The following is a 25,503-nucleotide window of genomic DNA, read 5'->3' on the forward strand; positions in this document are numbered from 1 at the left end:
AGAAATGCCTTCCGAGAAGGAAGCGCGCGTTGGCCTGGGCAACACCTACGGGTCCTTGAGACCAGAGAGGAGACGCGTGAATATAAAACAGCGCGCCCCATGGCAGCTACCGTGACCAGTCCGCAAAAAGCGTCGGCGCCATGAGGACCCTTGTAAGCATACCGACTTCACTCAATGTTTATCGCTTGCTTTTGATAGTCTGAACTCATATGTTTAGCCCCTTCTGTCTACTTGAACACTTTGGCTCATTGACGTCCATCGCCTATTTCTTCTGTTCCTAACGTTTTAATATCCGCAGAGGAGAAAATTTAATACCCTGCCGTGCGTGTCTAGCTGAGGAATCTGCATTGATTGCAAAGAAGCCTGTTTTTATAAGAGCCGGCTTTTTGGCATCATGTGGTTTCCCTACAGGAAGCTTGATTTACACGTTTGACCGGGTTAATATTATATAGTTGAAGATAGCGGTACTTGACTTCTGCGTAAGCTCAGGCGTTTTTTCGGGAGAATTCCGTCCAGTGCCATGAGCAAAAAAGCCACGACAAGTTTAGTTTCGGAACATCTCTCTTTCGAAGGTATTACAATATTGTCCGAGTATCAGCAATATACGTGACTAAAACAAATGCTCAAGAGAAAAAGGCAGCCGTCAGAAAACTAAACCAGGACCGTCATTGATTCCTAAGCGCCAAATTCGGTCTGATTTTGTTTCGCAGATAGTTCTATCGAGCATCCTTGCCCTCTGCCTCATTGTGCTGGCGGAAGACAAGCCAGCTGATGACAAGGCCGCCGAAGCAACAACGGTGACCGCAGCTGCAGCGGCTGGAGGCGATGACAAGGAAGGCGGTGACAAGAAAGAAGGCGACGAGAAGATTGAAGGCCGCGGACTCTTTCTGAGCGGCGGCGGGCTCGGCGGAGGCCTCGGAGGCTGCCCACCATGCCCTTGTGGCTACGGACCAGGAGTTGGTGGCGGAATCGGTGGAGCGGGATATGGCTCTGGCTACGGCGGTAGTTATGGCACCGGTGCCTACCAAGGCGGCTACGGTGGAGGCTACCGGGGCGGCTACGGTGGTGGTGGCTACGGTGGGGGTGGTGGCTACAGGGGTGGTTATGGTGGCGGCTACGGCGGAGGAGTCCGTCCAGGAGTTGGTCTCGGAGGAGCCAGCTACGCCACTGGTGGCGGAGTTGGGCCTGGTCTTGGAGGCGGAGTTGGGCCTGGTCTTGGAGGCGGAGTTGGTCCTGGAGTCGGTGGTGCCGGCGTTGGCCCCGGCATTGGCAAGGGCGTTGTTGGAGGACCTGTAGGACCTATTGGAGGAGGCGTGGGTGTTGGCCCTGGTATTGGAAAGGGTGTCGTCGAGGGACCCGTTGTCCCTGTGGGAGGTGCAGTCGTACCAGGAGTTGGCGGCGTGGGACCCGGAGTTGGCGTTTTACCAGGCGCTGGCGTCGGAGCTGGGTATGGAGGAGGATATGGAGGAGCCCTGGGAGGGGCAGCTGCCAGCTCAGGTTACGAGAGCGCTGGTGGCTTTGCCAACAAGGCCGCGGGACAGGAAGCCGGCCAGGGAAGCTTCGGCTACAATGTGGGAGGTTCAGACAAGAAAGTGTATGGGCACAGCAGCTCGTACGGAGACTCCAAGAGCTTTGGCCAGAGCGAGAGTGAGGGCTTTAACCGAGCCCAAGGTCAGGGAAGCCATGGTAGCGCTTTCAGCAAGGAGGCTGCTGGATCAGGAGCCGAAAGCCACAGTTCTGGGAAAGAGGTCGTCGTCGGCTGAAGGATTGCATAGATAATTGTAAGTACTCCAAGACAGCCGCCTGAAATTAAGGATACTGCTTCCCTCCCACACACCAATATATGTGTGTAACTAGTTTTTATACTGATGACTAAATACAGTCAAAACCATTAAATGGTCCTGTAGCAAACTTGAAGTCTCAAGGGCCGTAAATGCTCAGTATTATTACCAGACAAGCCACACTGCTGTATTATTCATCCAGTTATAGAAGGACAGGTAGGCTGATAATTTGCAATAACTCATAAAAGAAAACCATGGGCTATCGTCAAGCTCCCGTGTAGCTTGTAGCCACGACCCGCTCTACCATTGTGATGAGAAAGTAAACCTTAATATTATTATTTGTTTCTGAATCCTCGACCTAAGCGGATTTTTGATAACGTTGAAATTTGTATTAAACTAAAATAAAGCATTAGTAGGTCTTCTATGCTGTTGAATAAAAAGTGGGAAACATAGAGGACCCAGTAATTAACGTAATTTGAATGCTGAGGACAAGACTCAGATTCGGCAAGAATTGTAGCAATAATCACAGGTGGCAGTAATAAGATACATATATCTGAAGCCAATCCTTAATATAGAAATGAAAAGTATGCACAATGACTTATATTCTGCAATTTAAGCGCAACGGGGCCAAGACATTTGGTGATTTTATTTCTTTTTATTTCAGATTTGTGTGCTGGTCGCCAAAGCCGCGGTTTGGTTATCTGACAAATATCGCGTCATATAGACGGTGCCATAGTCTTCGAGGCTGGAAGTATTCCACGTTCACAGCATCAAACGGCATTTTCACCGATGAAAGTGGCCGGATCATTTTTTCCTCTGCTAACACTCATGATTTCAGGACGTATTCGTGCGTTCGAAGGAAACAACGTTGGGACTCATAATTTCACCTCAATAAAGATATCTTCGTCTATTTTTATGTTGTGTCAAAAGTTTTCTTTAGATTGCGTTAACGTGAGAAGTTGGGCGAGCTGGTAAGTATTCATGGTAAACGAGCGCTAAAAGACGAACACGGCATAGAAGACAACACGGCACAAGCGCTCACTCCAAGTTGAATGGTTTATTCGGGAAAAACAGCTTGAGAACACGAGAGAGGGGAAGATACAAACAAAACCTGATGCCGCGTCAGGAATCCTAGTCAGGGCATGAAAACATGCGCGTGATAAAATGCGAAGAAAACCCTACCAAATTCACACCTTAACAAATTTACACGCGAGCTTAAGGAAGCCTATTTTCATCGCAAAATCAATTGGCACATGTGTCACCACACTCTCTGTCACCCTAACAACCCCTGAAATTGCAATTCTTGATGGTAAATGAGTTTGCTTCGTGCTTGTTCTTTGCCGGTGTTCTCTGCTTTTCTTCATGCCTTATCACGCGCGTGTCTTCAAGCCCTGTTTAGGATCCCTGAAGCGGCATCGGGTTTTGTTTGTGTTTTCCCTCTGTCTTGTGCTGTTAAGCTGTTTTTCTCGAATAAACCACTCAGCTGCGAGTGAGCGCTTATGTCGTGTTGTCTCCTCTGTCGTGTTCGTATTTTTGCGCTCGTTTACCATGAGTTTGCTTTAGATGACTGCATTCTAAAACCAAGAAGAAGAACATCGTGTGTGGCGTGGTGCATTACGTACTTTCAAGAAAAAATTAACAATAAACAGTATTTAATTTGGTTTAGCTTATGTATTTAATGTTCCAAAGCGACTCAGTTTATGCAAGACTCGGTAGTGCAAGGCTCCGGGTAGTTTCAACTACCTGGTTTTCTTTAACGTCCACTGATATCGCACGCAAAATAGGCGCCTTTCGTTTCGCTGCCATCAAAACGAGGCCACCACGGCCGGGATCGAACTCGGGTCGCCCCGTCAGCAGTCGAGCCCCTTTACGAGTATGCCACCGTGGCGGGCAAACATTACCTTAACTGATGAGAATGGACCCTTTGGTTTTGTTATGCGCCGCGTTCTTATTATTGCGTCACGCTCCGAATGAATACATTCAAAAGGATACGTTTTGCGCGCGGAATTTTATAGAAGATCAGATGAACGAATTGATCAAGGCTAAAAGCCGGACTTGGGCCATTCGTGCAATAAGCAGTCATTATTTTGTTTAAAAAATCTAAATGCAATAACCAGAAAGCATTCAGAGATTAAGAAACAAATCAGCGTTGAAATTACTAGTAAAATATGAGCATAGACAGTTATACTGCAGACTTCGAGCCTCCGACGTCGTATCTGCGGAAAAAGGCCAAGGGGCCTTTTGTCCTGATCGGACACTTACATCATCAATGTAAAAAAAAAAAAAAAATTGACATTATGAATAAATACTAGCAGAAAATAAACAGATTTTGCTTCGCCGTATGTTAGACAGCGTAAAAATCGCAAGGAGCTTTTCTACATTTCATTTCATTTCATTTTTATTTCCTTAAAGACCCCTTTTGAGGGGAATTACATAAGGGGTCTTTAAGGAAAGCAAATAAGCCTAAATTAAACACTGAAAAATATGCAGGAAAAACCCCGTATCAAAGGATACACGCAACCTTGTTTTATAATATCTCCCTGGTCGCCTTCAAAATTGTTTGTATTGTGTCCATCCGCACCTGTTGTGCAAATGAGCATAACAAGTTCAGTTTGTGGCAAATCACCCACAAAGCCTACAATTTCTACTTCGTCACGTAAGCTTGGTTTGGTAATTGGGAGTTAAACGTACCAAATCAACTCCGGCTAGTAGTGACGCCGCATTGGAGAGCTCCGGAAATTTCGACCGAATCGAGTTCTTTAACGTGCACTGACATCACAGCTGACGGGCGTCTTGATTTTCATCTCCATCAAAAAGCAGTCGCTGCGGCCGGGATTCGATCCCGCATCCTTGGGCATGGTAGTCGAGCGCCCTAACCACTGCACAACCGTGGGGAGGCGCCACGTAAGCGTACTTCCGGAAATTACGCTTGCGTTCTAAAAATCCTAACTTCAATCAGCTTCTAAAATCTTCTTCTCTGACCTCTTTGTGCACCAAAAATATGGCATAAAAGAAGGACATGACGAGGTCAAGACAATGATCATCTAGTGCGATAATAACCCTTTCTTCGTAAACTTTATGCCGTAAGAACCAGAACTTTTGCTGTAATAGCTAAGCACCACCGAGTAGTTGAGTAGTTGACATGTGTTTTAAACGCAGTTGAGAGCACCAGTAACGCTCGCTCGGATTGTGTTCATTTTATTTCCAGTTAATTGCGAGCAGACTTTCCATATAACAACTATATATGCAAAGTTCGGCAAAAGTGACGTCCGTGTTAGTGATTAAGGCGTCCGTACCAACATAACCATTACATGGCGATATCACCCATCTGTGCATAAACTCTACGCTGAATCGATACCCCATTCCTGATTATCTGGGTTTCCCACAGCACCGTCTGTGGTTCCGTGACCCACGCGGCAACGAAGGTAAGTGGAGCGCGCACAAGCAATAACGGACGTTCCAGCGTTTCTGGATGAGTACGTGCTTGGCTGGCGGCTATCTACAGTTTCAATGCTGCTTTTTTTTGCTGCTGTTTGGGTACCTACGTTCTTTCCTGGTTTGGGCCACAGGGGCTGATTGACGCTTTCCGGTCCCCACCATGTTGCTATTCTATACTGCTGGGGCGAGTTTACGTCGCCTCCTGGTTCGCTTTAATCGTGTACAGGGGCCATATCTGTCCGTTGTATCTGAGATGCAATGCCGGCGTTCGTGATATATCTGGCTGTTGTATGTGGGCTCTTAAGTACGAACAATCACAATTTTTCTAACGCACTGAGCAGGCAGCACGCAGCCACGACAGGTAATGACACTCATTACGAAAGAGTGTCCGGCTCTACATTTTTGAAGTACCTGTTCTTCTTTCTTTTTGCACGAATTAAAGTTTACTTGGGTCTACGAGGGCTGAAAGTCGGGGAGTATGCAGATGTTTCAGCCACAACAGCGTCGAAAAATAACTGAAGCCTTACATGATGTTGTAGGCTGTTTAATAGCCCCACTCGCTCGCACTTCTCCCATTCATACTTTCGTCCGCTCTGGCGACAATACATTGTCCTGTGCATGTGATGGACACAGGTCATCGGTATGCCACTGACTATTCGCAAATCGTCTCACCTGCTCGATCATAAGCGACAGCAGCCTCTTGAACGCAAGCTACAAAGGCGACAATACACCGTGAAGTATGCATAACCAAGAGAACAATTGCGGAGGTTTATCGTGGTTAAAGTTATAGGTATTGAATGTAAGCTCTGTTAAGCATGGCTACACATCAGCCGGACGCCTGCGCCGAAGCATTGACGGACTCGAACCTGCGTACCTTATGGCGAGATTGAGCAACCAGGCACAGGCGAAACACTTGTTAAGCCCTTCGCTCAGCCACGTGGTCAGTGCAAGTTAGAGACCCCCAGGTAGTCTAAATTTCCGGAGGCCTCCAGTAGGGAGTCTCTAGGCTCAAGGCCAACCGCCAATCCAAGCATTGCAAGGGATTTGCAATGCGAAGAGTAGAGCTGAAGCTTTAAAACGAGCTCGAGCGTCGTACCATTGCACTGTAAGAAGCCGTCGCGCTGTACTCCGTCGTAGACACTTAAACCGCAAGGTACTAAAAGCCACGAAAGTGGTTGAGGTGTATAATAAGACTCAAAAGCATACGTAAGGTCATTTCAAAGCAGCTCTGTTAAATGTTCTCGCCCCGCAGAAAATTTGATATCGGCGCAGTGAGGGAAACCTTGTTGGTTGAGAAAGTTGGGAGAAGAAAAAAAAAATGAGGGGGGGGGGGGGGGAAGCGCTGGAATTTAACCTCCTTCTCTTAGGTCGCGAGCCGGGCACGGAACACAGAACCACGACCTGTATACCGTGGGACATATTTTAATTGCGAGCGAAGTGTAGGGAATTATGAGATACTGGTATGTGCATATTGATGGGAACGGTCTAGGCTTCCGATTTGGGGCAAAAAAAAAATTATTTCCATGTTTTGCCGGCGCTCGTAATAAGTACCTAAACCTACGACAGAACACCAAAAGTTTGCGTTTTCGAAAGCAATTGCGAGGCAATGGTAGAAGTCTTATAAGGCACTTTTTTTAGAACATGTTGACATAAATGGTCGAAGTTTCTGATGTGTAGCGAAATTTTGATTCTGAAGTTTCTCCTGCGTTCAGAACAAGAGATTAAGGTATTCCGTAGATACCCTGTGGGGCTCAACTTTGAAGGAAAACTTAAATTTTGACAAACTTTCTATTTCTTTTATATTTTAATGAGGATTCTTGAGAGAGCGTCTTGTGGAGTGCTGAGCTATACATTCGCCAACATAAACGACTTCCGCAGTTCTGTTTCATAGCCACTTTAGAGCAACACTTGCGCCGCAATATAAATAACTCACCTTCCACATCGGTTCGTGAAAGAAGGCTGGTGGAATGCCCTTGCGTTAAGCGAGACATTTTAGCAAAATACCGCAGGCACTTGAGTTAAGTGAAAGTTTTTAATATTCCATTTTCAATGTTGCATGAAGATTACGAAAAGGTTAAAATCAACCTCGAATTTATAATAGTAAGACGATGAGAACCCGTACTTGCTTATTCTCACTCATATGCTTCAGTGGACAGATATACAAATTCAAACCGATTCACCGTGCGCGTAATGAAGTAAGGCGCACAAGCCCTCCCTCTGGACTAGGCGGTTCCATGATCAACTCAATGCAAAATACAAATCGCAAAAGATTGAACCGGGAGCAAGAAGTGCTTAAGCAGTGTAAGAAATTTCAGGAATAAGATTTTGCTTTTTTTCCTCGAACAAACGGGTATCGCCCCCACGTTAAGCGCCGCGTAACACTTATGTGCCTCTTGGTAATCAGGCTTTCTCGAGTATGTGTTTAGCATTTTTGTCACGAAGGCCGAAGTGTATTGTCAGGTGGCGGACTGCGCCGGCCTCGATACCAGGAGGGCTTCGTCAGACGACGCTCGCCTGAGATTCGGCATGATCCCGGTGAGCGCACCTAGGAGTTCCTTAATTTTGCTCGCGATAGTACATATAAGCTCTGCTCGCTAAATTGCGCTCTGCTCTTCCCAACTTCGTGATATCATTTGATCTTGTTACGCCACACAACCCAGTGGCGAGTAAGTGCACGGCCAGGTCACCTGCCATCTACCACCTTCCAGAGTGATGCCCATGATTTCTCGCTCACAACGCCGACAACGCCTCTTTTCTGCGGAAAAGGGAATATAACGCTATCGCATTAAGGTCAGTATTAGGCGCATTGCTTGTTTCAACCATGACGGTGGCCGATTCGGTGGAATTTGTGACTGCCAGTGTGGCTTGAAAAGTAATTTCACGATTTCAAATAAAATGCAAGGGCCATGCACAGTTAAGGCGCCACATTCTAGAGTGGCGAGTAAGTGGCAACTACAAATGGCCCTCCTGTCCGTCTATGGAAAACATGAAGGATTCAATGCAGTGATATTTTTTTTCGAATATAAAGGTGATAGTTTTCTGTCTCGATGCTTGTTTGCCTCAATAAATGTCTGTTCCGCAGCGGGTAATAAGTGACTAGATTGCCCGGCTTCTGAAATTTAAGACGCAGGTTCTATCCCTATCGCGGTGCTGACTTCCGATGAAAACGATACGGAGAGCGCGCGTTAAAGATGCACTTAAATAACCCTAAATTGCTAGCAGTAATGTGGCGCCATCCAATAGACTACAGCTCTGTCACTTTGTGCCGCCACGCATTATACCATACATACCATAACAATACCATGGCATAGCATAGCACAGCATACCATACCATACCATACCATACCATACCATACCATACCATACCATACCATACCATACCATACCATACCATACCATACCATACCATACCATACCATACCATACCATACCATACCATACCATGCTACCCCATTTCATACCATACCATACCATATGGTACAATATACATGGTACAATATGGCATGCTACAACATGATGAGGTATATACCCCGCCCTATTGAACCATACCGTAACATGCCATACCATACTATGCATACTACTGATAAAACACCTCGCCGTAGTAGCTGAGGGATTAGGTAACTCGACTGCTCTGCCCAAGGGCTCGGAAGCAAATCCGCGCTGTGGCGGCCGCTTTTTTGGTGGAGGCGAGAAGCAAGGTCCCCGACTACTCTGCGATGCCAGTGCACATTAAAGAACGCCGTTCAGGTGGTCAGTATTACCGAGGCCCTCCTCAACGATGGCCCTTATAATAATCAATCAATCAATCAATCAATCAATCAATCAATCAATCAATCAATCAATCAATCAATCAATAAATAAATCAATCAATCTTTATTTAATATGCACAGGTACAACCACGTGGTCTTCGTGCTGCAGCACAAAAAAAAATCAAAATGCCCACACAAGTTTTACACACACAAATAGAACACAAAAGAAGAAACAAATAACACATGAAATGAAACGGAGACGAAAAGTGTCACGGAAAGAAAGAAATCAATGAGAAGCATGTCTTATATTCACAGTCAGAGAATTCTAGAGCACATCACGAAAAAAAAAAATAGATAGAGAAAAACAAATAACTGACATTGATTATAGTAATAAAGATATATATAAAATAAACAACCATTCCAGGCCCAACAAGTGCGTGGTACTTAAAACACAGGCTAGAAATACAGTGAAATACAATAAAGAAATTGAATTGAACACGGGACAGTAAGATTCGAAAATAAAGTTTAAAGTTAAATTATAAATAAGAAACGGATAAAAAGCAGTACAGATACTTTAAACAGCACCGAACAGGAGAAAAAGCAAAACGTGAAGTAAATTAAATACAATACTTAGGCTAGAAAGTGGAAGTCATATGTGATAAATACAGTTTCGAATACAAAGCTATGAACGTCCAATATAAATGAAGAGAGCGAGTTTTGGAAAATGTCTAGGTGAAGACAAAAAGAGTTAACATCTGCACTCTGTCAAGAGGGCACTGGGAATGAAGAAATGGAGAAACTTGAAACGGTCTGAATTCCCTCATGCTCTTTCGCGGAAAGCGCAGAAGGATGTACTCTAAGAGCTGAGGGCACATAATGTGGCCATGAAGGAGCTTGTTCAGAAAAATTATATCTACTCTGACACGACGGCAGTTAAGAGAAGGAATGTGCAGCTGGTGGAGCGAGAGGAGGAGGGGGAATAATAATAATAATAATAATAATAATAATAATAATAATAATAATAATAATAATAATAATAATAATAATAATAATAATAATAATAATAATAATAATAATAATAATAATAATAATAATAATAATAATAATAATAATAATAGTTGGTTTACAGGAAAGGAAATACATCTGCCGCACTTGTTATGTGGACACGTAAACCGCGCTGTAGAGGGAGGGAAGAAGATGGGAGTGGAAGTGGAAAGACAGAAAGAGAAGCCGTAGTGGAGGGATTCGGACTAATTTCGACCACATGGAGATCTTTAACATGAGCTCGACATCGCAGAGCACACAGACAGCTCTTCGTTTTGCCTTGATCGAAACGCCGCCGTCGGCGGTCTCCATAGTCTGAGTCACTTTTGGGGGGTTAAGCCCTATAAGCCAAGCCAAGCTATTAGTAAACCTCTGCATGATATGGCTAACTTGTGGCTGCCCAAAGTAAGAGCCAACGATATGACTGCTTCCCAAGCATTCAACCTGCGTTCAAACGCATTTCGCTGCTTTTCTACATACAAACACACACCATCGCCACCAGCAAGCGTCACTTTTAGCGACTGCACCGCCCCTCTCTAAACCCCGCATGATGAATGTAAGGATGAGAAGACTAAAGAGGCGATAATATGCCTATGTTATTTTACATTAAAATAGCCGTTACAACACCAAGATGCCACCTTCATCATGATCCGCCCAGCTACGGTGGCCGAGTGGTTAGGGCACTCGGTTGCTGACCCTGATGACGCGAGTTCGGCCCCTGAAGCGGCGGTAGCGTTTCCATGGAGGAGAACACAAGGTGCCCGTGTACTGAGCGGTAACAGAGCACGTTAAGTAACCCCATGCAGTATATATTACCGGAGCCCTGCTTTACGACTTTTTCTGTAGTCGATGTCGCTTTTGGGGATTAAAGGTCATTTACCATACAATTACGATGTTTTGTTACTGCCGCTTTGTACGTCGCCTTTCACCGCCACCGACGGCTAACGTTGTATCAATCGACACATGACCCCTTTTTTTTTTTATTTTTCTATCCAAAACAGGACCATGAAATGTGACTGTCAAATTTACAAAACAAATATTGTAATAGTGGCAATCGCAAGCATGCGTTTTAAAATGAAACATAACTTCCCTCAATTCCCGTCAAAATTAGTGTACTTCAAAATGTTGAGGTTTTCTAAATGGATAGGGACACCAAATTTTATGCTGTACTTTGGTATTGCAAATAGTGCGTAGCGATCCTGAAAACATAAAGCACGGTGTTTTAAGCAGAAAATCGCATTATTTAATTTATTACCATATTAAAATGCGCAGCAGTTCCGGTCTTTTTTCGTAGTTGCCAGGTTTTTAATTGACGTAAAAAAAAAGAACAGGAGACAAAACATTGCAATGCCACATAGACCACAAACTTGTGACAACTTCGAATAGGCGCATCGTCTGCTCTGTTTACAGTGTGACTCGGCCATATGCTCTCATGGCGGAGTCACACTGCGAAACAGTTGGTAAACTGCATCCGTATAAACATGATGTTTGCGTCGTTTTGGCGATCCCGTCATGCCGCACCAGCACGAACTATTCGGAAACATATCGTTGTCTCCTGCAAAAAGCTGTCTCCAACTCGCTCTCCGACGACTTGTTGCTCATAGCAGTGCCGATGTCGGCCGCTCGCTTCGCTACAATTTCGCCCAAATTCCTACGCTACACGAGCAGCTCGGAAAAAATTTAAAAAGCCGGAGTGGCTTTGATTATGAAGGAGCGCATGTAAAATACTCGCGGGTGTATAGTTTGAATCGCACTGATCGAGGCAACGCTTTCGTGCGCCGTTTTGAGCGCCGCTTTCATATGCGTAAACCTAGTGATCGTTGAGAGGAAATTCACAAAATTTAGGGAAAGAAAATGGCTACCGAGTATGGATTTGGCAACAGTGAACTGAAATCGACAATTGCTTACATCGCAAAACGCGCGTACAATCACCACGAAGCGCCAGTATGACCCGGTGCGCCGAGCAATGCTGCCAGCGGCTCCGAACAGTCGTCGGCGATACTTGTTGACAACAAATTAAGCCTATTGAGTACAGTCACCATACACACGTCTTATCGAGATTACTTTATTATGAGATAGGTTTCCTATAGTAAAACGGTGACGAAGACAAACCCGTTCCGAAGTGCCGTTGTGTGAAACCGGCTAGTCCTAGCGACGAGGCAGGAAGAGAGCCGCGTAGTTCGTCGCTTGGCGCACCCGCGGGAGGCGCCGTTGCCGAAGGCTAAGCACTTGTGCAGGCATTCTCATGTTGCATGAGTAAGCAGGTAGTCCTGACAACATTTGTCTTTTCTGGTACAAAGCCAAGGAGTGCTACACTGCCTCACTGCTGCGCCGCTGGCCACTCCGGTGTCGGGTGCAATTACGGCGACCGACAAACAACGCCGTCCGCCGACCATCGCCGCGCCGTCGGCGGCAGCCTTCGCCAACTTTAGTGAATGATTATTGCCATTAAGTATAATTTTGGCTACAGTGAGCCATCGTGCTGTCTTTGCGTTAGAACTGTTAAAACGCTGTTACGCTGGTATACGACAGGGGTGCAATAAAAGAGCCGAAACGAGCCCGCCAGCAGCATCGTCTCTTACGTCAGAAAACTGTGCAGTAACGTCTCAAATACTTAATTATGGTTTTTTCAGTGAAGCTACGTCACAGTCAATTCGCCATCAGCGATTGGTCCAGAACGCAAGATCAAGCATTTCCACAACTTAAAAAAAAAAAAAAAAGATAATATTTTCTACGCTTCCCTTGAGTCTAATACTTGACTATGATAGTCTTCAAACACAAAGAAAGCGCATGACATGCTTTGCACAACCTTGTAATTTGGTGTGTCTACCCTATTAACGAGAATTTTCGCAACAACACAAAAAGTGAAAACCTCCCTAGAATGTCGAGAACTTGAAGGAATATTTATTCGCAATGGCTACTGGTAATTGTGGTTTTACCCCATTTATTGTGCTGTGGTAATCAGGAATGGAAGGAAACTTTCTCTGTGCCTAACATTCGGCTCGTGATGAGCGTTTGTCGCTTTCAATGCCTAATTTTTTTTCGCTGTTGGTCAGCGCTTGGTCGCTGGAAAAGCGCCGAGAAAAGTTTCGTGCACGAGCGGTTTTACATGTCGTATGGCTCTTGCGTAAAACGTTCACAGTCCTTTGGTCACTGTCAGCTTTAGCATGATAAAATCCGTACTAACATACCGATGCAATTTATACTAGTTACGCTTTCCTTTCTAATACTACCTGCCTTTCAAAGGCACGATTGTTATTATTTTCAGTTTTGTTCCAAGAACATTGGGCATTCTTTTTTATAGCTTAGTATGAGCTGGCGTTACTGTGTCCACTTGGCTCCGGAACGTGCTCGGGCTTTAAAGTAACCACCAGGATCTAAGCGAATGTTACGAAATGGTGCGGGATTTCTTCACTAAAGAAACGTAAATAAAATGAAAGGATATTCTTCGATGCAAGCTGCTAAGCTAAGACTGCATAAGAGATAAGTCTAAGAAATGTACTACGAAATAGATGAATTCAAGTTTTCTTTTTATGGCAAGGTGGGAGCTCGTCGCGGGCTTTCGGTAAACGTGGGCAGGAGCATGAATATAAAACTGCGTTCAGCGAGTCCTTGGCACACTGCTCGAATCGAACCGCACAGCGCACCATGAAAGCAATTGTAAGTGCATACTCTTCGATCTGAAATCTGTTGACTGTGTTGCATGTTCTTCTCACTGTTGCTGAACCGTTGTAGACCGATATTTTTCTAAACCTCGGTGAACCACGCGCACATGATACGCTAAATACTGTCAATGTCTAGATGTAACTTACATCTGAGTTGGGGTGTTCCAATACGCAGGTAATCGTTGTTTTGTTGCAATAAGTTTGGCATAAAATACTGCGCGAAAGCCTCTCTCAACGGTGGCCTGCGAGCTCTTGATAAAAATCACAGCCGGCATTTGTCGATAAAATATTATATTTTTGTTCTGGCATTTCGATCTTTCCAGCTTTTAAGACGTAGAAGCCTTTAAACGGCCACTTTGGCTGGTGCAAACGCGTAATTTGATGTTTCCCTAACTTTACCCTCACTTGCCGTTTTTCAACGCGTTTTGATGTCTCACATAAAGCGCCACATTCATAGTTAGAGGCTTTTTTTTATTTTATCTGGCATTTGTCAATACTTCGCAACAGTTTTGCTTTTCGTAGGAAAATAATTGCTGCTGCACACCGACTCTAAGCTTCTTTGTGGGCATGACGTCATCTTTATGACCTCTTGTGTATAAAGTGGCATATGACCGTAATGATATAAACAGGTTGTCATTGTTGTGGAGCTCCAGCTGCTGGAACTCTCCAGCGATCGGTGTCTTAAAATGGAGGTGACCACTGTTGTTCATTGCTTTTCCAAGCGCGCCCATGAAAGTTTCTTTTGTGGGCGTGTGTTAACACGGGTTGCTTCTTTGTCAATTATGATCGAAATATTATTTTAGGTACTATTTAATACTATAAATTAGCAAACGCCAAACTTCTGCGCATGATGTAAGCAGCCCCTTTCGTTCTACTGCAGTGCTGTCTGATTGCTGCCGCCTTCCTCGTGGGTTCGGCCTTTGGGGCGGACACCAAGAAAAAAGGCGATAAGAAGGATGACGAAAAAATTGAAGGGCGCGGACTGTTCCATCATGGCGCTGGAGGCATCGGTTTCTCTGGTGGTTGCCCGCCTTGTCCATGTGGCTACGGCGCACCTGTTGGAGTAGGAGGTGGCTATGGAGGAGCTGTTGGAGTAGGAGGTGGATATGGGGGAGCTGGTGGAATAGCAGGCGGCTATGGCGGCGCTGGTGGAGCAGGAGGTGGTTACGCAGCCGGACAAGGTGGTGCCGGTTACGTGGCTGGTGGCCAAGGCGTAGCCGGTGGCTATGGTGCAGGTGGTGCGGGAGCAATCGGCGCTGGAGGCGCCGGTGTCGTTGGTGGAGGACCCGGCATTGTTGGTGGAGGACCCGGAATTGTTGGCGGCGGTCCGATTGGCGCTGGTCCAGGGGTCGTCGGCGGAGCGGCGGGATTCTCTGGATTCAAGGGTGGCGCTGGTTTTGCTAACAAGGCTGCTGGACAACAAGGTGGCCAGGGTAGCTTCGCTTACAACGTCGGAGGATCGGATAAGATGGAGTACGGCCACAGCAGCTCGTACGGAGATTCCAAGAGTTTCGGAATGAGCTCGAGCGAAGGCTTCAATATGGCTCAAGGTCAAGGAAGCGCTGGTAGTGCCTTTAAAAAGCAGGCTGCTGGAGCCGGGGGCCTGGTACACAGTGCGGGCGTAAAGGTTGTAGGCTAAGGAAACGACCTGTGTTTCTTGTGCAAAGGTTAGTGTTTTTTCCAATTTGCTTTTTGTGTGTGTGGAATAGATATTCGCCGCAATCATTATACAAAGCTTCAGTTTTCACTTTAATAAGGTAATGGAATATTACTGATTTCTGTTTCTGAGCAAGCTTCTGGTAAAGCTAGCAGTAATTCCTCATAGATGGCTGAAAGGAGACAACTATTTTATGCAAGGGCGATGCGAGAAGTTCATACCTTTCTTGATAATTAGTTCGGTGATTCTGCGAGTTCATATCCGAGTGCTAATTTAACAGATCACAGGGCATACACAATTGCTCTCTTTTGATGTAACCTTCATTAGTAGTGGTGGGAATCGTGTGGGCTCCAGAGCCTCACTAGCGACATATTCGGTCGAAGAACAAATATTTTAACCTTGCTTAACGACATAATAGTGCGCTGATTTATTAGTCCCTGCAATTTATGCTTAGACATTAGCGTGCACTTCCACTGCAGAGCTTAGAATACCTTGACACCATTGCAGCATCATTAGTGCCGCCATCAGTCCAGTGGCCATAGAACACAGTTCCCTAACTCCTAAATAATACTGCGTCGCATAATATCTTAAGCAAATTTCGTAATTGCATGAGGGTTTCAATTAATTGCCATTAGGATCAATATAATCATCCGGCTTATTTTTGAAGAGTCACTTTCATGTCCTTCGGAGCAGGATTGAGCTCGAACGTTCTTTTTGTGAGCAGGGGTCGCGGCTGTCCAAAGAGTGTTTGTTTTATAGTTCTCCGTAAAGCTACTTTTGATGCGAATAATAACGCACTCAGTGCTTCGAGAACGCGAGCAATACTAATTTCGACTTTGGAAACGATTATATTGAAAAGATATGGGTAATAACTTGCAGGAGACGCAATAATATTAACCTACATCTAATGGACTTCATTTTTCGAAGCAAGTTCATAATGAATTCAATTTATTTTATTTTATGTTTAAGTTACTTTCAAAAGCAGTTGCACGAAATTGCCGAATCGGCAAAGTCGTCAGAATTAATTTTTGCAAATTTCGTAAAATTAGGAGCCAGAGATCAATGAAATTCATCTGTGCACATATATTAGGCGGTGTCAGGGACGCAAAGTGAGGTGACAGTTGTCACCGTCAGCCATCTATATATTTAGCCAAAACAGAATAATTAACTTCCCTGCTACTGCGCGAGTAGCGTCAATGTTGATATTGGAAACACATAGGTGGTAGGATTACTGCAGAATACTTTGTTTGTTCCAATTATTCCAGAGCATGTGTCTTCCCAGATATATGGCGCCAAAGTATCCACTGGGTTTAGGTAATTACGTATTCAAGGTGGCGGAAGGCGGCGCAAAACTGCTCGTCAGACTGACGCAGCAGTTGCGTCCGGCGTTTGTTTCATTTCGACAGTCGACAGTGAAAAGAAAACAGTTATCAGATTCAGCGGCCACTCTACGCCTTTTTCAGATGAAACACCGCATCATGACGAGAGGAATTACGCGCCGATTGTCGCTGTATTCCATGCGCACAATGGCGTGGACCAAGCTGAAAATTTGGAATTTATCTGAATTTTACCATACAACTATGTAGTGAAACAGCGGCCACTATTATTTTGATATAAACATACTCGCGAACTCTAGCGAATAAAAAGTTCATTAATTCATTCAATTTAATTAGATGCGTGATGATAAATATTACCACCTCACTTTGTGTCCGGTTGCATAACTTGTCTGCAGAGGCGAATTTTGCTCGCTTCTCAGCGCATGATTTTAGGAATCCTGAGAACCTTAATTTTTGGTGAATAATAACGCATTTCATGGAGTGGTATAAATCATTGCTTAATGTGTATTTCTCGCCCAAGGTGTAGTAATATTAAATCGGCGCTAAAAGCTCCTGCTGAAAGCGACTGGACAAAAAAAAAGCTGTGAATAAGAAATAAATGCATTTAACTAAAGTAACTGCTGAGGTGGGTCAAACGCATTGGTCAAACATAATCGGCTGGCTAAATTTTGCTTTTCAAGTAAAACTACGAGAAAGTCATGCGCATGGACTTGCTTTCTTTTAAGTCATGATTGTTTTGGAAATTTTCACTGTCATTCTAATGGATCGGTTTTTATTTTTTATTTTTTTTTTGCATTCAACGCAGGTACCAAGAAGCCGGTCCTTTTTATGGTATCTCATGAATTAGTCGCCACCTTTTCTGCACGTCGCTAACACAACTGCAGTTGTGTTTGGTGATTTTGTATAGCGCATATTCACTGGTTTATATTTTAAGACATGAAAAACTTGTACATTCATACCATAAACGTTTCACCAAAAAATGAATGACTGGAAAGAAATAAAATGTGTTACTGAATGATTGTCTCTTGATGCAGACTGGAACAATTTTGCAGAAATATTCTGCACGCAGTAAGCGCAGCATTAAAGAGAGACTTTACGTGCTCGTCGGTCTGAAATTCAAGCAATAAGCGAAAGCAGTCGTGACTGCATACATTCACGAACGCCATTCACAGGGAATTTGGCAAAACAATTATCCATTTGATGTGTGCTTTCTGACAACCAGTAGAAAACAAATTGTATAAGACATACGATCCTTGGTTGTGAACCGGATTGCTACCACTTAAGAGAAAGAATGTAGAGCAGCTTTAAAAAGTTTTAATGTTAGCAAACAGTGGAAAAAAAAAAAACGGGCAGGATGCAACAGTGAGAGACGAAAGCCGGTGAATAATTTACCATCCCATTATTAGGTGTTTCGCCTCGCAATAACTTTCACAAATACAGCCTATTTCGTTTCCTATGGCAGTTTCATCTACTCACTGGGAGCAGAGAACAAACGCTAAAAGAAACTTTTTGCAACGCATCGTGCTGAAACTACCTGGGTTCTAAAAAGCGCAGTTCGAGAAAAAAAAAAAAAAGCGGCAAAACTCATCATAGGTTTGCAATGGCGGTTCTAATGAAAGGCACACGGGTATTTCTTTGCATTAGACTCTCATTACTCAATACTGCTCTTTGTACAGTCAAATCCTGCTGAGAGACAGATGTGTTTCTGGTATCGAAGCAGGTCTGTACGCAGCAACTTTTGACCCATCATCTGAGAATTCGGCACCACTCTCTTTGTGCCAAGCGTGAACGCAAGCACAGGGACTATTTCGCTGTTGATAAAGAGTCCATTTCGGTTAGTTTACGGTGCGTAGCAAGGACGACGGAAGATGCTGCTGCAGCTCTCTCAGTTTATTGCTTTGTGTAATATATATATTAAAGCTGACAATAAATTACTAGGGAGAGGCTATATGAACTCACTATATTATTTGTATTATATCCTCCACATTTGCAGGGAAGATCACGGAATCTACCTGCTGCTGAAAGTAATGCGACGTTATTTGTTAGCACCTTCACTGGAGCACTACAGCAATTAGCACACCCTAATGCTCTGGATAGGGCTTTGACGAAGAAAATGCCTTAATCTGTATTTTTCAAAATAAATGCTGGCATTAGAGAACTCAGGAGCGCGACAAAATGCGTCGACTCTGGCAGAAAGTTTGGTGGATACTAGGCAGAAGGAGCCTGGGGCCATGGTAGTGAGACTTCAGTCACTCAAGGTGAGCGTATACTCCCTGCTGTGCACGCCCCCTCCAGTCCCTTGCTTCCTTCTTCGAAAATGACGGCTCTTGTAAGCACAGCACGCAAGAAGGGATGATGCTGGTTACGCTCGAAGCGGATGGGCAACGCCCTACCACATGAGTAGACGGATGGAGAGTAGTTAGAGCTAAGCCGTAGCTGAGTTCTCTAGTTAGGTAACAATACTTGGCAACCATGCCCATTGCTCCGACGCTCTGTGTTCAAAGCTTTGTTTATAGAATAATAGAGAAAAAACAGTTTAATAAGAACTGCTAAACGAAATGAAAAGAAAGGGCTTTCATTTTAAATTATTTTCAAATTTTTCAATTAACACCTGCGCGTGAATATTTTGTCTGAATTCTCAGCACAACGTATTTTCTTGCACCTTTGGCTTTTTTCTGAAAGTTATTCAGTTCATCTTCAGAATAAACGTCCTTTTTTTGTTTAACTAGCACATTTTATAGCAAGCCAGTTAAACACGTTTTAAAAAGAATTGAAGTGGATCTAAATATGGGTCTCTCCAGGTAGAAACAGCACATAAAAAACGCAAGAAATACGCTGTACTGGTAATTTTTTGACGTATGATTCAAATATCATGTACACTGTTCATGAAAAATTTGGATCACCCAATAGGAAAACATTTTTTTCAAAATTTTAAAGAGGTCTACCTAGTTTTACTGTACACTGGACTGGAAATTTCCAAGGGCTGTCACATGACGGAAAAATGTTTCGCGTTAGATAATAAGAGAAATTGCTTTTGATTGTTCAATACATAGCCACAATATTTTTTGAAAATCTCACAGGGTCAAGTGTGAAGTTTGGTACGTTTTACATACAATAGCCCTTAGACCATTAACAAGTGCATAACAGTATATCAAAATATCCCATAAACCCTATAGTTGCTTGGCAAATAAAATGTGTTCCAGAATCCTGGAATTATTGTTTCGTGATGCTCCCAAACATTTTGATAGCTCTTTTGATAATCATGCAGTATCACCCACCACATGTTAACTAGAATTTTGCTCAAACATGACCAGATTTTTCTCTGTTAACTGAAAAAAAAAAAAAAGAAGGTGAATTAGGCCTATGCGAGCAAAAAAAGCTACTCGAAACCTCGATGTTTGCGCATCACATTTATCTGAACTTTGCAGCTCAGTCAACCTGGCGTTCTACGTTAGCGTCAATGTTTAGCCATTGAAACTGGTTATTTACCTCATCTCATGCAAAAGTAAAAAAAAATAATTGTCCTCGGTTAATGAAGTGTGAATTATTTTTGCAGCCGATTACAAGTGAGAAAAAAAATGCTATGTTTAGATGTTCTGAAGTAATGAAAGTAAGTTTAATGGTTTCATTGCTTGATTTAAAGGTCTACCCTTGCGTGCAACTCTCCAGGGTAGTCCAGACGTACCGACTTAAATGACTACTAGCGCGCACTAGTTGCGAAGAAAGCTCTGGAGAGACTCAAGCACCACCGGCGCCATCAAGAGTTTTGGTGTTTCCAATGGCGCCAACTACAAAACACACACCAAAAAATGAGAGAACATTGAGCCAGAATTAGCAGCTGTGAACATATTTTGATAGTGGATCGAGCTCTGTTCGTTCTAGTCTACAACCGCATTCAAGGCATCTTGTTCCTTTACGTACACTAATTGAATACAGCAAATGAAACCGAGTAGCAACTATGCAATTAAAATGAGAAAAAATAAAAAGTTTTATCAAAGCATAGAAACTCATAAAGATCACGTATAGCCCGCCTGCACTAACAGAGTGGAGGAATTGAACGGACTGTAGTGGACCATGGAACAAAACAGGGCCAGATTCGGGCTGTGGGCAGTTCCTGTAATCCAAATAGGCTCGAAAATATTTTCTAGATGTTCAGAGAAGCAACTTTGTTTCATTGCAAGGGTGTGTGGCTTGCTATGAAAGGATATCTGTTCTGTACCTTATTTTGTTCTGTACCTTATTTTTCGCAGCGGTGTCGAGTAAAACGCCACATTTAAAAGTTTGAATTTCTTCAACATGCTGCTTTGTTGATCAGAATTTCAGCTGACATTTTCATATTAGCTGGGCATGGTTCCAGGAAGGGGGTGGGGTGCAGAGAAAAACTTGACAGTATTACTTTGGTATCTGCGAATGAAACATATTGGTGATCATTTGCAAACATTTGTTCTGTCCTATACTGCTCGGTTTGGAAGTATATCCCCTCCTGTAGCGAATTAATCAAAACGGTAGATAATATTTTTCATATTACTAAAATATGCATGCACTGCTAATCATCCAGAACTTTGCAATGAAGAAAATCTCATTGTCCTTTAAAGAAAAATTGTCGCGTGTACATCACGCTTCATTGTCACCAGCACCCTCAAAATTCTGGCTATACATTAAGCTTTAAAGTTAAAGCAACCAATACCTTTAATCTATTTGGTTTTCCACAAAACGCCTTACACGCTATACATCCTACAAATACTAGAAATACATCGAAAAATGAAACTCCTATAAGGAGTCCCTCCCCTTAAGAACAGCTTTCCTTTCTTGGAACAACTTAAGCAGTTTGGAGTGCCTCTGTAGCTCCTGCACAGTTGGGCAAACGTTGCCATAAACTAGTCTCGGCATTTGGTTGTTTGCCTCGTATCTTGTGAAGTTTGCAAGCATTGCTGCACATTTGTGTAATTTCTGAAATGAACTCAGTGCAGCGCTACCCGGCCGCCCACCTAGGACCACTCACTGTATCGGACAGCAACAGAGGACCGGGATCGGGTGCTTGCCTAAAAGACCACGACAATTTTGAAGTCTAACTCGGAGGTGCGCCCTCTTCATTTAAGCCATAATGTGCTCGGGTCTTGCTTTGAAAATGACAAAGGTAACGTAGTGAGCGATCATGCGGAGGGGTCCTTTTTTGTTCTGGGGTTGAAGAACACAACGACATTAGGAAAGCAAGCGTTTTCGTTGTGCCTATAAATATCGCTAATTAGGCATTGACATCCGGGAAGCCAATATCAACAGATGTCTCTCCGACTCACTCTGCCTCTTTACCTTGCATATGTCGCTTGCCTCACTAATAGTCGGTGCCATACTAGCAAAACTTGATTATATGTATTCCCAGATGAAGAGGGAGTGATATGACTGTCATATAAGAAATTAAACAAATGATTAATATCAGTACAAGGTGCTTGATTCTCGCATTTAATCTGCATAGGTTAGGCGAGAATGTGAACAGGGAGGCGTATTGTGTGCTTTTGTCCATGATGAGATTTTTCAGATGTTACACTTACTTTGTTGCACAGACGTCAACTGAAAAAATGGAAAAAAAAAATCTTAGGCTTAAAGTAGTGAAAATTATTTGCTTAGTAGTGAAAAAACAGGATGGTAAAAAAAAAAAAACTTTTTTTTTTTTTCAGGACTGTTCACATGTTGACCCGTTGAACGCTGAGGCCTATCCATCTTGACTGATTGATCATACAGAAACTTCTCATTCCTTACCTACTATTACTATAATAGTGCAATCTAAGAACGTTCACGAACGCCTCATTGAACCGAAGGGCATCTGAGCTGCCCTGTGAGTTGCTAGAAGCTTGCCGTCATCAGTGGGGACACGAGCGCTGAAGTGCGTGTAATTAAACGGTCATCACTCGTTAGAATCCACCCGAGCTCCGTCATACGACTATAGAAACGAACGCTACACGCGCAGCTTTCACAGAAACGTCGTAGTTATAGAAAGATTAGTCTCAGTCCGAGGTTCGATTCATAGACTACCGCCGGTTCAGTGCAGTCACTTTTTTAACTAAGCGAACTAGGGTGGCAAGCAGATGGTGGGACGAGAGAAAATTCGTCAGTCGACGTCGAAATGGTGTTTGTCCGATGTTTCTTGCTGATTCAATCTAATTAGTGTAGATTTGCAGTATTAGTTGCAGGGATATTATTAGTTGATAATCATAAAATATTCTTTGTGCCGCCGTTAACGTTTCTAACAAATTAACAGACGGTCGCCTCTTATTGTCAAGGAATAAAACTTTGAGAGAAGTTAAGGTCTGCCAATAAGGACATGACAAGACAGCGTTATTGGTTTCCATTAATGACAGCCCTTGCATGCTCTCTTTCGTGTGATTGCATTTTACTGCGAGCTTCACCACTAATCCTCTTAGCTGCGACCGTTACTCCACACATATGCTTAATCACTTGAATAGAGTCTGAAGCTACATTATGTGCAGTAACGCCGGTCATAGATATAAAGCCCACTTTCACGAAGTTGTACGAACGCGTATGCGTGCCCCAGGGGTAGGATACCTGTGATGACATCCAAGTGTCCCGTGTCACGGGATCCCATCGAATCGTTATTCTTAGAGGATCTGCTCGAGCTGGCCTCTCCTGCTGCGCCGTGTGGTCTCGTGGCTTCATAAACTCGCTGATCAAACTGTGTGCCCGGCGATGCCACCACCTGGCACAGCTACGCTCTTGATGTTTCTCTCACTACGCCGGATTTTCTGCGCAGTGGGGCACCCAACGCTGCTGCGTTAATGTTGTAGGGACCAAACTGCATTGGCGGCTTTAGACCTTACCAGAAACGAAGGATCTTCGTCGGTAAATCTAGTGACACAGTAACAGTGCGACAGTGCAAAAATGCATCCTAGGTAAAAAGTATTTGTGAGCAAATACGGACTGAATTAAAAGAAGAAAAAAAAAGAACCATTGGTCTCGCAATCTGCCTGCATTTCACATCCTCGGCTGATGTATTTAGCAGGCGGTTGTTTCACGCCACGAAGTTTGTAAAGGCCATGCAGGTGAAATGATTACTCAAATGTCATTGCTAGAAATTGGATTTCGTGACGTTACGTTGCGTGGTTGTAATTCTTAGCAGATAAAAATTATTACTCACTGCTGGCTCACTCTGTCAAATTCTCAAACAGAGTTTGTTTATCTATCTAGGACGTATACCCCTAGGGTATTAACAAGCTTAAGGTACCCCCTCCTCTTCAGCTTCTAGGTTACGTAATTCATAAGGTGCTTATCTGGCGCCCTTCGTACCTTGTTTGTGCACACGGCAGTTGAAAAGCAGCGGATATTCGCTGCAGACCTCCATGACGCGAAATTGCAGACGGACATATGAACTGGTGCAAAATTGTATAACTTTACTTTTCTTCGGTTATGTACGTTGATATTGAATTTTCCGAAGCATCATTTAAGCCAACATTTTTGCGGCAAACATTTTCCTTATATATAAGAAAATGTGTAGCTGAGGAATACAAAAACTAAGCTCTTTTATCGTCTTAGAGGTACTCTCGTGTGACTGTAAAATAATGTACGCACGTGACATAATTCTTGTGGAAGCGCCACGCAACTTGCAAAAACATTTGCTCGATAGGGGAAAATTTTAGAAAAAAAGTTCCTATTGTTGGCGTACGTCCCTCCTAATATCCAAGTTGAAAGCTGCTGACACACCTCTTACGTAAAAAAATCGAAAGCATGAAAGCATGACGTTAAGTTACTAGCTTATCTAACATTTATTCGTCCCAAACTAGAGTATGCATGCGCTGTCTGGGATCCTTACCAAAATAACCTTTCCAGCATACTAGAAGCAACACAAAATCGCGCGGCAAGATTCATATACTCGGCTTATTCCTATCATGTAAGTGTCACTGAACTAAAACAAAATGCGCACCTTACTAACTTAGCGCACAGACGCAAAATTGCTAGACTTTGCCTTTTCCACAAGTTTTACCATCATCCCCTGCTCAAGTCTGTCATCAGCCCCGCCCACCATACATCCAGCCGCACGCACCATGAAAAGACCGTTTACCCTCCACCTGCCCGGACATCTGCGCATCTGTCACCTTTTTTTGTTCGCACCCCACGGGACTGGAATGACTTGCCAAACACCGTCGTACTTCATTCCGACCCATACACCTTCAGATCATCCATCGAAAGATTCATGTACTCGTCAACCACTCCCTCATGTAATACCTCTTAAATGGGGCCTTTGAGGTATCAATAAATAAATAAATAAATAAATAAATAAATAAATAAATAAATAAATAAATAAATAAATAAATAAATTTGCGCATTTGTTAATGACGAAGGAGCTCTTTCACTGATGAGTCTACCATTTCGCGAGGCTCATTAACGCCTTTCATAAAAACCGTTAAAGTGCACTGCGTAAACAAAAACAAAAAACAAAAAATGTTATCTTTCTTTTAGCACTCCCTACCGCACACCATTAAGAAGGTAGCAGTCAAACCGCCCAATTACCTTCTATACTTTGAATAAGGCATATCGCATTTATATTATCTAGCCCTTTTCGCAAGTGACCTTACCTGCTATCTGTCACATACATTACAAATGGCGCTCCGAAACTCTTAGTTGCCAAATATCTTCCAACACTCCATTTCCTACATATAAGCACATTGGCAACAGGCACGTGAAGTCATCCAAGTGATTCTTAAACTTAAATTGCTATGCGGACTGCCTTAGAAAAATTTTGTACCTCGAGGGTCAGGAGGCGGAAAAAAAAAAAAAAAAGCTATTGGAAACAAACAATGAAACAATGTATAAATAGGAAAA

The 25,503-nt window shown here is 43.5% G+C and overlaps 2 protein-coding genes across 2 annotated transcripts; both read left to right on the top strand.

Moving 5' to 3' along the window:
- Window positions 1–2,706, top strand: LOC146201543 (uncharacterized). The gene is made up of 3 exons (XM_084587629.1): window positions 1–152; window positions 711–1,781; window positions 2,446–2,706. Exons 1-2 carry the CDS (start codon window positions 141–143, stop codon window positions 1,761–1,763), a joined length of 1,065 nt encoding a protein of 354 aa, XP_084443755.1. The 5' UTR covers window positions 1–140; the 3' UTR covers window positions 1,764–1,781; window positions 2,446–2,706.
- A 10,854-nt stretch (window positions 2,707–13,560) lies between these two features.
- Window positions 13,561–17,686, top strand: LOC146201544 (uncharacterized). The gene is made up of 3 exons (XM_084587632.1): window positions 13,561–13,672; window positions 14,558–15,344; window positions 17,477–17,686. The coding sequence occupies exons 1-2, from the start codon at window positions 13,661–13,663 to the stop codon at window positions 15,314–15,316; spliced, it is 771 nt and encodes a 256-aa protein (XP_084443758.1). The 5' UTR covers window positions 13,561–13,660; the 3' UTR covers window positions 15,317–15,344; window positions 17,477–17,686.
- Window positions 17,687–25,503: the final 7,817 nt, after the last annotated feature.

Source organism: Amblyomma maculatum, chromosome 1, assembly GCF_055883805.1.
Source record: "Amblyomma maculatum isolate TAMU_Amacu chromosome 1, ASM5588380v1, whole genome shotgun sequence".
In the NCBI taxonomy this organism is placed as follows: Eukaryota; Metazoa; Arthropoda; class Arachnida; order Ixodida; family Ixodidae; genus Amblyomma; species Amblyomma maculatum.